The 12527-nt window shown below is 34.3% G+C and overlaps 1 protein-coding gene across 1 annotated transcript in view; it reads left to right on the forward strand.

Annotated features, from left to right (window-relative positions):
- The window catches only part of slc6a8 (solute carrier family 6 member 8), a 40006-nt gene extending 30633 nt beyond the window's left edge, over positions 1-9373 (forward strand). The window contains exons 8-12 of the mRNA XM_016440112.1: positions 3141-3278; positions 4484-4586; positions 4762-4862; positions 5826-5996; positions 8187-9373. Coding sequence (XP_016295598.1) covers positions 3141-3278; positions 4484-4586; positions 4762-4862; positions 5826-5996; positions 8187-8327 — 654 coding nt within the window. The 3' untranslated portion in view covers positions 8328-9373. The remainder of the gene's footprint in view (positions 1-3140; positions 3279-4483; positions 4587-4761; positions 4863-5825; positions 5997-8186) is intronic.
- Positions 9374-12527: the final 3154 nt, after the last annotated feature.

Raw genomic sequence — 12527 nt, forward strand, 5'->3', positions numbered from 1 at the left:
CAAAGGAGGGGGCTTTGTTGAAAACGACGTGTTTGAGAGAGGCGGGGCATAGAGGACCCACAATAATGAACAGTATTTTAAAAATAATGTGTTTTTTGAACATTAAAGCATGTCAACATATTCTGTTACACCAAATACACAAAATAATGATCTTTAAAAAAGCATCATATGACCCCTTTAACAGAGACAATGCAGTATAAAATTGCTACAATTTCAAGCAGCCGATGCTCCACATATAGGCTTCTAGCCAAAGGCTAATTTGCAGACCCAGTCCCTGGTTAGGCTTTTTTAACAACAGTAAAACAATAATAACACAAAAAACTAAGCGAAAGTAAAAAAAGAAAAAAAAAGCTGAGACTGTGTACGACCATCAGTGTTCACAAACCTGCTTTAGTTTGAAGCACTTTTTAAAATCTGATTAGTTGCACCTCTTGTAGTGATCCCCTTACTACTCTGTTTTGATATTAATTGGCATATAATGTCTGGAGCAAGATTATTTACACATTTAAAAACCATTTTAATAAGAGACAAATTAATACAATTTTCAAAACTAAGCAAACTATGTTTTTGTAAAATATTACAATGATGCCATCTATTTGGTTTCTTGTCCAAAATTTTTAGTGTTTGTTTATACAGAGATCTAACAGGTTTGATAGTCAGTTGAGAAACCTGACTCCAGACAGTCACACAATAAGATAAATGCGAAAAGGCCATTGCATGCATGTATAACTTAGCTGCTTTTAGAGATATATACGGTCTAATCATGTAAAAACAATTCAAGTTTGTTCTGATTGTTCTACACAGCCTCTTTACATGCACATCAAATTTCAAATGAGAATCTAAAATAACACCTAAATATTTACAATTGTTAACTGTCTCTATTGCCTTTTGATTGATCTTAATTATAAAACCACTTATTTCCTTCCTTCTAATTGAAAAAGACATTGAGACAGTTTTTGAACAAGTCAAGGTCAAACAGTTGTTTTGCAGCCACTGTGACACACCAGTCATTTCATTTGTTAATATATCTACAGCTAAGCGTGGAGTCTGTGCCAATACCTAAATGACCATGTCATCTGCATATAACTGACATTTAGTTTGCTTACAACAATTTGGTAAATCATTGACATATAAGGAAAACAACAATGGACCCAAAATTGACCCTTGAGGGAGACCCATCTCATTGTTTCGTAAAGCTGATCTTGAATGATTTATTTTAACACACTGATCTCGAGATTCTAAATATGATCTAAACCAATTCATTGCCTGCTGAGAGAAGCTAAACAAATTTAATGTAGGAGAATTTCATGATTCACTGTATCAAATGCCTTTTTGAGATCTAAAAACACTGCGCCTACTACATTGCCATTATCTAAAGCTCCCTTAATAAATTCTGTGAGAAAGCAGTTTGCCATTTCTGTCGAATACTTAGGCCTAAAACCAAACTGTTTAGAGTGAAGTAGATCATGTTTTTCTAGATAGTTGATAAGTTGTTCAGCTACAAACTTTTCAAAAATTTTAGAGATTGCAGGGAGTATAGAAATTGGTCTATAATTCTGAACCTCATCAACTGATCTTGCCTTAAAAATTGGGGTTATAATAGAAGTTTTTTCAATTTGAGGGGAATTTACTTTCTCTAATAGATAAATTTATCAAATTTACCAAGGGCTTTAGCAAACAAGCACTATATTTTTTTTACGAATGCGGTATCCATTCCAAATATATCCTTAGCCCTTGAATTATTCAATTGATTAATAATTTGAAGTATCTTATCTTCTTATCATGAGGGTGTGTCATTTATTGCATTTTGAGGTAATTGTACAGGTTCAAAACATATAGTAAGCTCTTCCACAGACTGGATAAAATATCTATTAAATTCATTGGCAATTTCAGTGCTATCAGTACTAAGTCTTCTATTTATGCGCAGCTCCAACAATGGTTTTCTTTGGGTGCCTTCTCGTTTAGAAAATTTGTTAATGCACTTCCAATGAGATGAGCTATTTCCTCCTGATTCTGAAATCAATTGCTCAAAATACGCAGTTTTCGCCTTCCTCATTCCACTAACTACTTTATTTCTCAACTATTTAAAACTTAGGATAGCTGTCTGTGTTTTTGTAAGCAAAGACTTTTTAAAAGCAAGATCTCTCTTTTTCATTAGTTGATGAATATCTGAATTTAGCCATGGTAGGGATGCACTATTTTGTCTACATTTTAACGGTTGTGTATACTTCTGAATAATTTTTTCAGTGGTTTGCATCACAATTTCACAGTTTTTGTCCAGGTCACCAATTTGTAATGCATCATCCCAATTAATATTTTTTATATCATTTTCAAATCTTGTAATTTTACTCTTAGGGATGCCTACTACTCCTGGTTTAAAAGTTTGACGAACATTACTCTGCAAACGTTTCTTTGTTAATTTTCTAACAACAAGGATCGTGTTATGGTCGGACAAACCTGTCAGAAGATTATATATTTTTATTACCCTTTCAGGTATATTTGTAAATGCCAGATCAGTAAGAGTTGTACTTGTTTTTGTTATCCTTGTTGGACCTTTTATTAACTGGTTCAATTTATGTTTTGCTGTAATTGATTTCAGTTTTTGCTTACTACGTTTGTCTGACCAATTTATGTTAAAATCTCCAAATAAAACAGTTTCAGTACGACAATTTAAAAACGTTAACATTTCCTCTAAATTATAAATGTATCAACTGACTTTTAATATTTTTTATTCATATTTTAGTATTTATAAAGTATTTATAAAAATATTTATCTACAAACTAATACTGTAATCTATAAAAATAATAATTATAATAGCTTGACACTGGCAGTTTTTTTCTAAATATTTTCTAAGTATATTATTAAAACTAAAACTAAAAAATTGTTTTAGTTTAAATATAATTTTCGTTAGTAAGAAACATAAACATAACTTAAACATAAGAAACATAAATTATTAAATCTAACTTGAATCTCAGAGGTTTTTATTTCAGTTGTCAGAGGACATTTTCCTTTCATTTGCTGGAGAACTGCCCTTGTGTGTTTTTGAGTAAAATATCACCACGCAACTGAAAATATTTTGAGTTTGATTTTGAAGTGAGCCCATTAATAACACATTTGACCCCTATGTTTTTTTTCTGCAGTTTGTTGGTGTGGAGGGTTTCGTAACTGGCATTCTTGATCTTTTCCCTGGAAAGTATTACATGCGCTATCAGCGTGAAATCGCTGTGGCGATCTGCTGTTTATTATGCTTCATTATAGATCTCTCCATGGTTACACAGGTGAGTCCTCTTAATGAAAAACCGCTTCATCAGCTGTGAGAATATCAGCATCAGTCGTGTGGCTCACCATTAATCAGATAAGAATATAATGGTTTGTCACAAGTCCTTTCTCTGGGTATTAGATCGTCACGCTCTCATTCAGAGACTGATCTTTCTTCAGTCAGAATTGCTGCCGTATGTGGGAGTGACATGACTCATAAAGCTCATAGTGACCCGAAGCTTTACATATGGAAACTTCAAAGAATCAAAGTGAAAATAACCTGACAAGTAGCATTTGTGATATTGATTCATTTGTGTTTTTCCAAAAACAGATGAAGGTGACAAATTGTTGTGAAGACAACATGAAACAACATTCATGATGCATTTAATTCACTCACCTCAGGGTGAAACCAAATATAAATAATGCAGGGTGGAACTAGGAATTTGATCAGTGAGCTATAATATTACTGGTTAATATTAGTTTTTGATTATGGGAAAATAATAGGAAATATCATTAAAATCAACATTTTGTAGTTGCAACCTCCATTGTGGCATATTTTTGTTTTATAAAATGTCATTTATTTCAGGTTTAGAGCTTGAAAATATCAAAATTACAAGTCAGGGTTTGTGTTTATGTCCTAAATTTCCTAAAAAAAATCCTAAAGTGCAAATCTCAAATAAAATGAATATAAAATTACAATGCTCATATAATATTTAGTTTTAATTTTCTAAATAAATGCTGTTCTGTTGAACTTTCTATTTATGTATCAAAAGATGCATAACATTGATGGATATAAAAAATATTTCTTAACAGCAAATCAGCATATTAGAATGATATCTGAAGCATCGTGTGACACTGAAGACTGGAGTAATGATGCTGAAAATTCAGCTTTGCATCACAGGAATAAATTACATTTGAAAATATATTCAAAATGAAAACCGTTTTTTTTTTTATTCTAATAATATTTCACAATATTTTTACTGCAAATGAATGCAGCCTCGACTGGCATAGAATTTTTTCAATAATATAAAAACAAAAAAAATTCATACCAACCCCAATCTCTTGTATGCTTGTATATATTTATTCTACCACTATATTATTCTACTATTTGTGGGAAATTTCATATTTGTATTTGTTTTTTCTCTGTAAAACAACATGACTGATTGTGAGGCATTTATGAAGTAAAAAGGGTCTATTTTGATTTCATATCAATTTGCGTTTACAGGGAGGGATGTACGTCTTCCAGCTTTTTGACTACTACTCAGCCAGTGGAATGACCCTACTGTGGCAAGCATTCTGGGAATGCGTGGTTGTCGCGTGGGTTTATGGTGAGAATCTCTTCATGTAGCTGTTTTTCCATTCTCTTCTCGTCTCATCAGTTTATCAGGAGTACTGTAGGCATTTCTCTTATAAGAGTAGCTTGTAGGACCCTGTGCTGACAGTAACACTGCTGTAATCCCACACACACCCAAAAGAGCGCTGACTTCATGCCGCTGTGTGCAGGTGCTGACAGGTTCATGGACGATATTGCCCGTATGATCGGTTACCGGCCATTCCCGTGGATGAAGTGGTGCTGGTCCATTATAACTCCATGTGTTTGCATGGTGAGTGCTGGAAAATATGCTGGATAGTGCCTGTCAGTATTTATGCCATTTAACCCTTCTGTTGTGTTCAAAAACTCGATATAACTTTTGTGTTGTGGATCAAATTGAGCCCCATTGGTTTCCGAGCAATTTCAAAAAAAAAATCAACACTATGAAAAAAACTCAGAGGAAAACCTCTGTTGTAGCTTGTTTTTATGTTCAAAATAAGCAGCACAAACACACACAAAAAAATGTTTTTTTGTCATGACTATCTGAATATATATTGGGTTATTTTAATTCTCTGTGTTTTTGTCATTTTTCATTAGTTTTTTTTAAATATGTATATCTTTTTTTTATAATGTTAATTTCATTTTTACTTGTAGTTATTTTAGTACATCAAGATGAACTAACTGAAAATGAGATAATGCCATAAAAGTAGTTTATATTTTATTTCAAGTAACGAAAAATGTTTTGTTTCAAGTTTTAGTGAACTATAATAACCCTGGTATCTAACATTAATTGTACTTAGTGTAAGTAATATTTTTTTGCTATTTGTACTACTTCTGCCTTTTTATAATTTGTCATTTTCTTGTAATTGAGATCCAAAAACCTAACGACCAAAAACAGTGAATTTTCCTTGGAAGTCTTCAGTTTCGAATAAACGTTGAGTCTTAAATTTCATAAAGTCTAATGTATTTCATATTTAGACTTTCGACAGATTTAGACAGATATTCGACTTTCGCAGAAGTCGTCACAAATTTGTACAGCCTTTCCAAAACATGTCTGTGTTAAAACTTTGCATGCTCATTCATGACCCTAAATGAGAACTATTTACAAAATGTCCAGAAATAAAGGCAGTTTGAAAATCAAATGTGGGTCAAACTGACCTGATCAAGGTTAATTCTATAAAAAGACCTGCTAGACTGCTGCTCCTGTATTATTCAATTAGATTGTGTACTCTGATATTGTTCTTTATGTCTTCAGGGTATCTTCCTATTTCACCTGCTGAACTACAAGCCTCTGACCTACAACAATGTGTATGTGTACCCGTGGTGGGGAGAGGTGATCGGATGGTGTCTGGCTCTCTCCTCCATGCTCTGTATCCCCGTTAGCCTTTTGTACAAGCTCGCTGGAGCCAAGGGAACATTCAGAGAGGTTTGCACCATTTCAACCTATTCAAACCACTGCTCCATTAGCCAACACATAAGAGGTGTGGAGAGCATTGAGCGAGTAGCTTTGTTTATGTGCATCATTCAAATTCTGAGTATCGGCCCCACAAACAACAGTTAGTGCAAACAGTCCAAAAACAGCAGTTTATTGTAGCTGTCGATGCATGGGTCAGTTACCTCACTGAAAAGCATCAGAATTACTCATGAGAAAGCGATGCGTGTATTTATAGTAACTAGGCTAATGGTTGTCATTCCTCTGCAGATAGACCAAAATGCTTCATCCCCTCAGTGTTTGCTTCCAAACACACACTGAATACAGTTGAGGTCTGTGGCATGTATGTGTAGGAAAACTAGTGCAGGATGCTGGAGGAAATGGAAAATAATAGGGCTGTCAGTCAAATTAAATAGTAATTGTGATTAATCTCGCGCTTTTATAGTGCGGTGAGGCATTCCATTACTTTTTAAGGAAAGAAAACTAAATGTTATTTTGGGGTTTAGCAATTTGTGAGGATGACACTAGGAAAATATGCTGATATCTATATAAGAATACAGGCCAGAGGGAAATTTGCTCAGACAGACTAAAATCAATCAGATTATTATTTCTCAAACTGCATCGCAGCAAACAATGGGGTTGTGACGGTGAGGAAATTTTCCCACCAGTTAATTGACGTGTGACAACACCGGTAATACCGGTATCACCATTGGGGTTGCGTGGGGGGGTGTTAGTTCGTTTGAGTTTCCCTCTTTTCTTCGCTTTCAAATGGCTTGTAAAAGTGCCGTGCACATTTTACTTTCACTTTCAAATTAGCGGCAATTGAATTACCACAATTCGGCGTTAAGCAATTGTTCATTTGAGTTTTCCCTCTTTTCCTCGAATTTCTTGGCTTTCAAATAGCTTGAAAAAGAGCCGTGCACATTTTACTTTCACTTTCAAATTAGCGGCAATTCGGCATTGGTCAATTCAAGCAACAACAATGTCAAACTCATAGAACTTTTATTAACAAAATGAATAAAAATACACCATATATGCCTAATAAAATAAATTACTTGGGCTACACAAAGTTTAAATGGGTATATAAAACTGAAAATCAGCAAACACTGTGGAACCAAATAAATAAGAAACGCTTTTTTGAACATTTTAGCAATTTAAAAATATTAAAAAAGGATTTTTTTACACGGCACCCCGGTTGGGAAACACTGCTCTAACTGAACTAGGCTAAATTATTTTTGTTACTATAAAAAAATCAAAACGACAGTGGGGGGCGGTGCTGCGGTAGGCAAATGACCTAACCGGTATTAACCAGCTTAACACCAGTATAACCGAAAACACCGTCTATCGCAGCAAGCCTAGCAAACAAGAAATGTAAATATGGAGGTCAATGTAACTCTGCTGATATTTCAGTTGTTGAGCTTTATTGTGTTGTTTTAGTATTATTTATACTATTATAGTACGTATTAATTAATAAAAATTATCTTTTATTTTTTATATTTTACGAATTTTTTTTTATTACGATATATATTTATTTTTATCTTTATTTTATCTTTTATTTTATTTATTATTAATTTTAGTTGATGTGGGGGGGGGGAGATTACTTTTTTTTTTTACCTCATTGTAATTAAACAGTAGAGATGTTGTACTACTGCATTACCTCGTATTAATTTTAGTTTTAATTCACCTAAAATTAAGGAACAATTTAATAAATCATAGTAACAAATGTTTTTTTAAAGTAATTTTTATTTGTGTTTTATTGTGTATTTTTTATGTAATTTACAGTTTCTCAAAACTTTAAAAATGTATTAAGTTTTTCATCTAATTTTTGCATTTTATTACTGCTTCTGCTAATGAAAAAATGCAAAAGAACAACCGTACAAAGAATAAATCTGGGTCTGATTTATAAATAACTGTAAACCGTCATTTGCAAGTGTTAACTCTATCAGTCCTTGAAAATAATGTGGGATAACGTGGGAAAACCTACGGACACACTAAATGGAAATGTCAGCACAGATTTGTTGACACAAAGCTTAGTCTGATTGTCATTAATTGTAATTCTCACAGCTACAATAAATGACTTGTAGTTGTCTTCTCTAAACTAGCTTGATTTTATTCAGAATGCATACATTAGGACTACATGAGCTGCTTCAAATCATTATGTGTTTTCGTTTTTCCTGCATGCAGCGTTGGGAAAATCTGACCAAACCAGTGTGGGGAGCCCATCACCTCGAATACATGGCCCCTGACACTGAAATTAAAAGCCTGGCCTCTCTGTCTCCTGGAACGGAGGAGAACAAGGTGATCATTTTTGAGAGTGTTATGTAGGTCAAAGGGAAAGCTCCCTCCGAAGGCAAGCTGGTTGAAGAAATCGTCAGTATTTTTTTTTTTTTTACATTTGATGGAATTCTGCATCATCTTACAGTCTTAAAACAGCTGATGGAAATTGACGGTTACTTTTTGTTTCATCATACTACAGATCCTCTAGCAGATGCTCTTCCACCTGTTGAAACTGCAAACTATATACATGATTTTTAAGAAAAATTATGTGCAAAGTTTATTGCAGATATCAAGATTTGCAGGACAAAATCAGCATGTCTTTGGAGGGGACAGTATAGTGTAGCCTATAACATTATTTCACAGAGCGGCAGAATTCCCACAGGCCACTTTCCTGAACGTGATATGGGTCTCTTTGCACTGACACGAGAATCAAATCTGAGCAAAAAGCACATGGTTAAAATGAAGCAAAATGAAAAAAAAAAAAAAAGGATTTACAAATGCATCCTTGACTTAAATTGGCCCAATACACATATACACACACGATATTCTCAAATTCATAAAATCTCATGCATATGTAAATTAAAATAATGTACGCTTCAATAAACAGTGTTGCATTTAACTGATCAGCAAACATAGATACAGATGTAACAATCAAACTAAATGTGTCTTTGCAGATTTCATGTCAAGAAGGCCACATGCAGTTGCCAAATGATGAAAACTAATTTCTGTAGCTTTCTTTTGATGTGTCTTCGTCTGAGACAGGTGACCTCAATTCCTGGTGCGTGATATCACAGCATTTACTGGAAGTGCCAAACAGAGCGCGACTTCCCATCTCTGCTCAGGCTTGTCAGGAGATGGTTTTGGTTGCCATAAATAAAATCAATATCTTCCTAGTTCATCTGAAATGTACTGTGTGCTCGATCTATCCTGCACATCAAGAGATGCGTGTTTGGAAACATCTAGAGAGTTTTTAGCAGACACAGGCAGGATTTCAACTGAAGAAGTGGCACTTTTTTAAGGTGCTTGTAGGGCCACACAATTAATCGAATTTCTAATCGCGATTACAATTATGGATGCCACAATTACGTAATCGTTCTAAGTCCACTTATGTTATTCTGCACACTTAAGATATGTTTTTTTCTTTCTACATGTTAAGGGTTTTTCCATTGTTTTAGTTTTAGTATAACATTATAATACCATTCATATTTTTACTTTTTTTATCATTTAAAGAAGAAACCAATCCGATGTATAGTTGACATTTGAGGCTTAATGCTATAGAAAAGCACTAAAGGTGTGTTTTCAGCTTATTTTCATATAAACGAGAGAGAGCGAGAGAGAGCGCGTGAGAGAGAGAGTGCGAGCGAGAGAGAGAGCGCGAGCGAGCGAGAGAGAGCGCGTGAGAGAGAGTGCGAGCGAGAGAGCGCGAGCGAGCAAGAGAGAGAGAGAGCGCGAGCGAGCGAGAGAGAGAGAGCGAGAGAGGAATAATCGACAATTATGAATTGTCATAATCGTGCAGCCCTAGGTGCTTGTGAACCAAAAGTTGCATTTGATTAAAGTCAACATGAAACATCCATTTTTCACAATGCAATTAATCATTTATGCGGTATTACTCTGAATAACATCACTTTACTGAATTAAAATGGGCTTCAAGCAACGTTTCATGCCGACTTTAATTAGAAGTTTACAATTTTAGTTTCAGTTCTATATTTGGAGTGCCAGTACTAATATGATCTCTAAGATTTTTAGTTTATGATTTTAAATCATAATGGAAACGCAATGGAAGTTATTTTGAAAAAAATGCAAAAAGCAAATAAAACATTGTAAAGTTTCACAGAAATGCATATTATCATAAAGATTCTTCTAGCTTTAACTAACAATTCAATAACTACCGATAGTAGTAGGAATATAAGAGATAAATGAAAAGACAATGATTATTGAAAACACAATTTGAAATGTTTTCCACCTGGTAGAGGCAAGTTCTTTTTTTTTCTTTTTTTTTTGCCAATGTCAATTTTGCAGAACACTAAATATCCGAGAGGAGATCTTGATCTCTGTTGTTCTGCTGTAAACACGTTGCAGTTTTTGACACATAGTTGCCAAACTTTGCCTTTATTTGTCTTAATTGAGAACCGATAGACAAATAGCCAAGATTAAACCAAGACAAACTCATTCTGACCTGTGGGAATTCTGCCCTGAAGATAATCAACTCAAACACTAAATCATGTACAAATTAGACTACATAATGTAAGGCTTCAGAATACATTTGCACATTGTTGTAAAATAATCTGCTAGCACTTTTTAATCGTGTTAGAAAGTTTTTTTCTTCTTCTTGTGATTTACATACTGTAAAATAAATCAGAGATTTATTTTGTGAAGGCTATTATTTTGCTTATATGCATATAAATATAAATACATATTGATATTTGTGTTATATTTTAACGTTTGATGCTGTATGTACTTTTGATAAAGATGATAACAGAGTGGGAATTCTTCGTGAAATGCTGCAAAGCAGTTGCCGGGAGGCATACGAGACAGAAAGCACACAACCTTTGTTTTATTTGAAATATCAAGTGCTGCAGTTATGAAATGTTTTAGATTGTGTGTGTAAAACTCCAGTATTTTCTGCTGACCACCCAGAATCCAGCTCGATTTGGTTTTCATTGAACATCTAAATTGGGTGCTTACGTTGTTGTTTTGGTTATCATTTAATCTCTCACTGTAAAATACCCATAAACCAACGGTCTATGGTTTTGAGGAACACTAGAACATTTCCATAAAAAAAAAAAAAACATATTCAGCAGTTTCCCCCTTAAATGGGTTTATATATATATATATATGTGTGTGTGTGTGTGTGAGAATGTCCATTTTAGTGGCACATCCATTCATTCCCATAGAGTTGAACATGCCTTTATGAGTGAGAATGAAATGATCTAAGTGCCCCTCAGACATCTGAGGACTAAGTTAACCTCCTCACCGCTTCAAAATTAGAGATACTAGTTTACCAAAGGCCTTAATTGTTAACCATTTAGTCCGATTCATACAAAAATGAAAAATTGCTGGAAATGTACTCACCCTCAGGCCATCCAAGATGTAGATGAGTTTGTTTCTTCATCAGAACAGATTTGGAGAAACTTAGCATTACATCACCAATTCCTCTGCAGTGAATGGGTGCCGTCAGAACGAGAGTCCAAACAGCTGATAAAAACATCACAATAATCCACAAGTAATCCACATGACTCCAGTCCATCAATTAACATCTTGTGAAGTGAAAAAACATGTGTTCGTAAGAAACAAATCCATCAAGATGTTTTTAAATTCGGTTTTGCGATAGTGATGCTTTGATCAGCTCTGAGCTCTTATTCTGATGGCACCCATTTGACAGCATCAACATGTTGGATGGCCTTAGAGAGAGTACATTTTCAGCTATTTTTTATTTTTGGGTGAACTATTCCTTTAAACAAGCCAAACTGCAAAGAAAGAATCAGTCAAATCAAACACTAATTCTCACCATCAGAAAAATTCATTTCTTTCCATCCAAATAAGAGCCTGGGTTGGTCAGTAGATCAATTATTAAATAGTGATTACATGTAGAAATGTTTATCTAGAAAAAATACGTTAACAAAGTAAGAAAAAATGTTTATGTCATTTATTATGCTCTGCCAAATGTTCTCGACAGTATCTTTGCACTGAAGGTTTGCTGAATGTTTGTCGAGCTATAGAGAGCAAAAATTTCACGTCCTTAAAGGGAACGGTGAACAGCACAGTAGAATCACAGCTGAACCAATCTCAGAATACAGTGTGTTCATTTATTTACTCAATTAGCAAAGACTTCGTTAGATTCAGTAGAACCAAACCATAAAGCAGACCTCGAGAGGACCATCTAGTGAGAGAGTCCAAAGCTTTGGGTGACGATACTATCTTGAAACATCACAGTTGACCTGGTTATAAGCTCATTGACGTCTTTCATTCTTGTGGTTTGTAACACACTGTGATGTAACCATGGTTGTCCATTTTTAACTCTTAACAGTAGTAAAGCTAAAGGTAACTGTACCGTGTGTGTTAGTGTCTCATCTAACAGGATCCCTCTCATGTAAGAAGGGCTTCATGCTCCACCACTGTGATCTTGTGCTGATCCACCTGCCCAAATCAAAGCAACAAATGGCAATAAACTAACTCCATGAAAAATCTCATTGCAATTTTTTATTGTTGTGGTCTCAAACACTGACCAAGATGAGATATATATATATA

This window comes from Sinocyclocheilus anshuiensis, unplaced genomic scaffold (assembly GCF_001515605.1).
Source record: "Sinocyclocheilus anshuiensis isolate Anshui unplaced genomic scaffold, SAMN03320099.WGS_v1.1 scaffold71, whole genome shotgun sequence".
Classification (NCBI taxonomy): Eukaryota; Metazoa; Chordata; class Actinopteri; order Cypriniformes; family Cyprinidae; genus Sinocyclocheilus; species Sinocyclocheilus anshuiensis.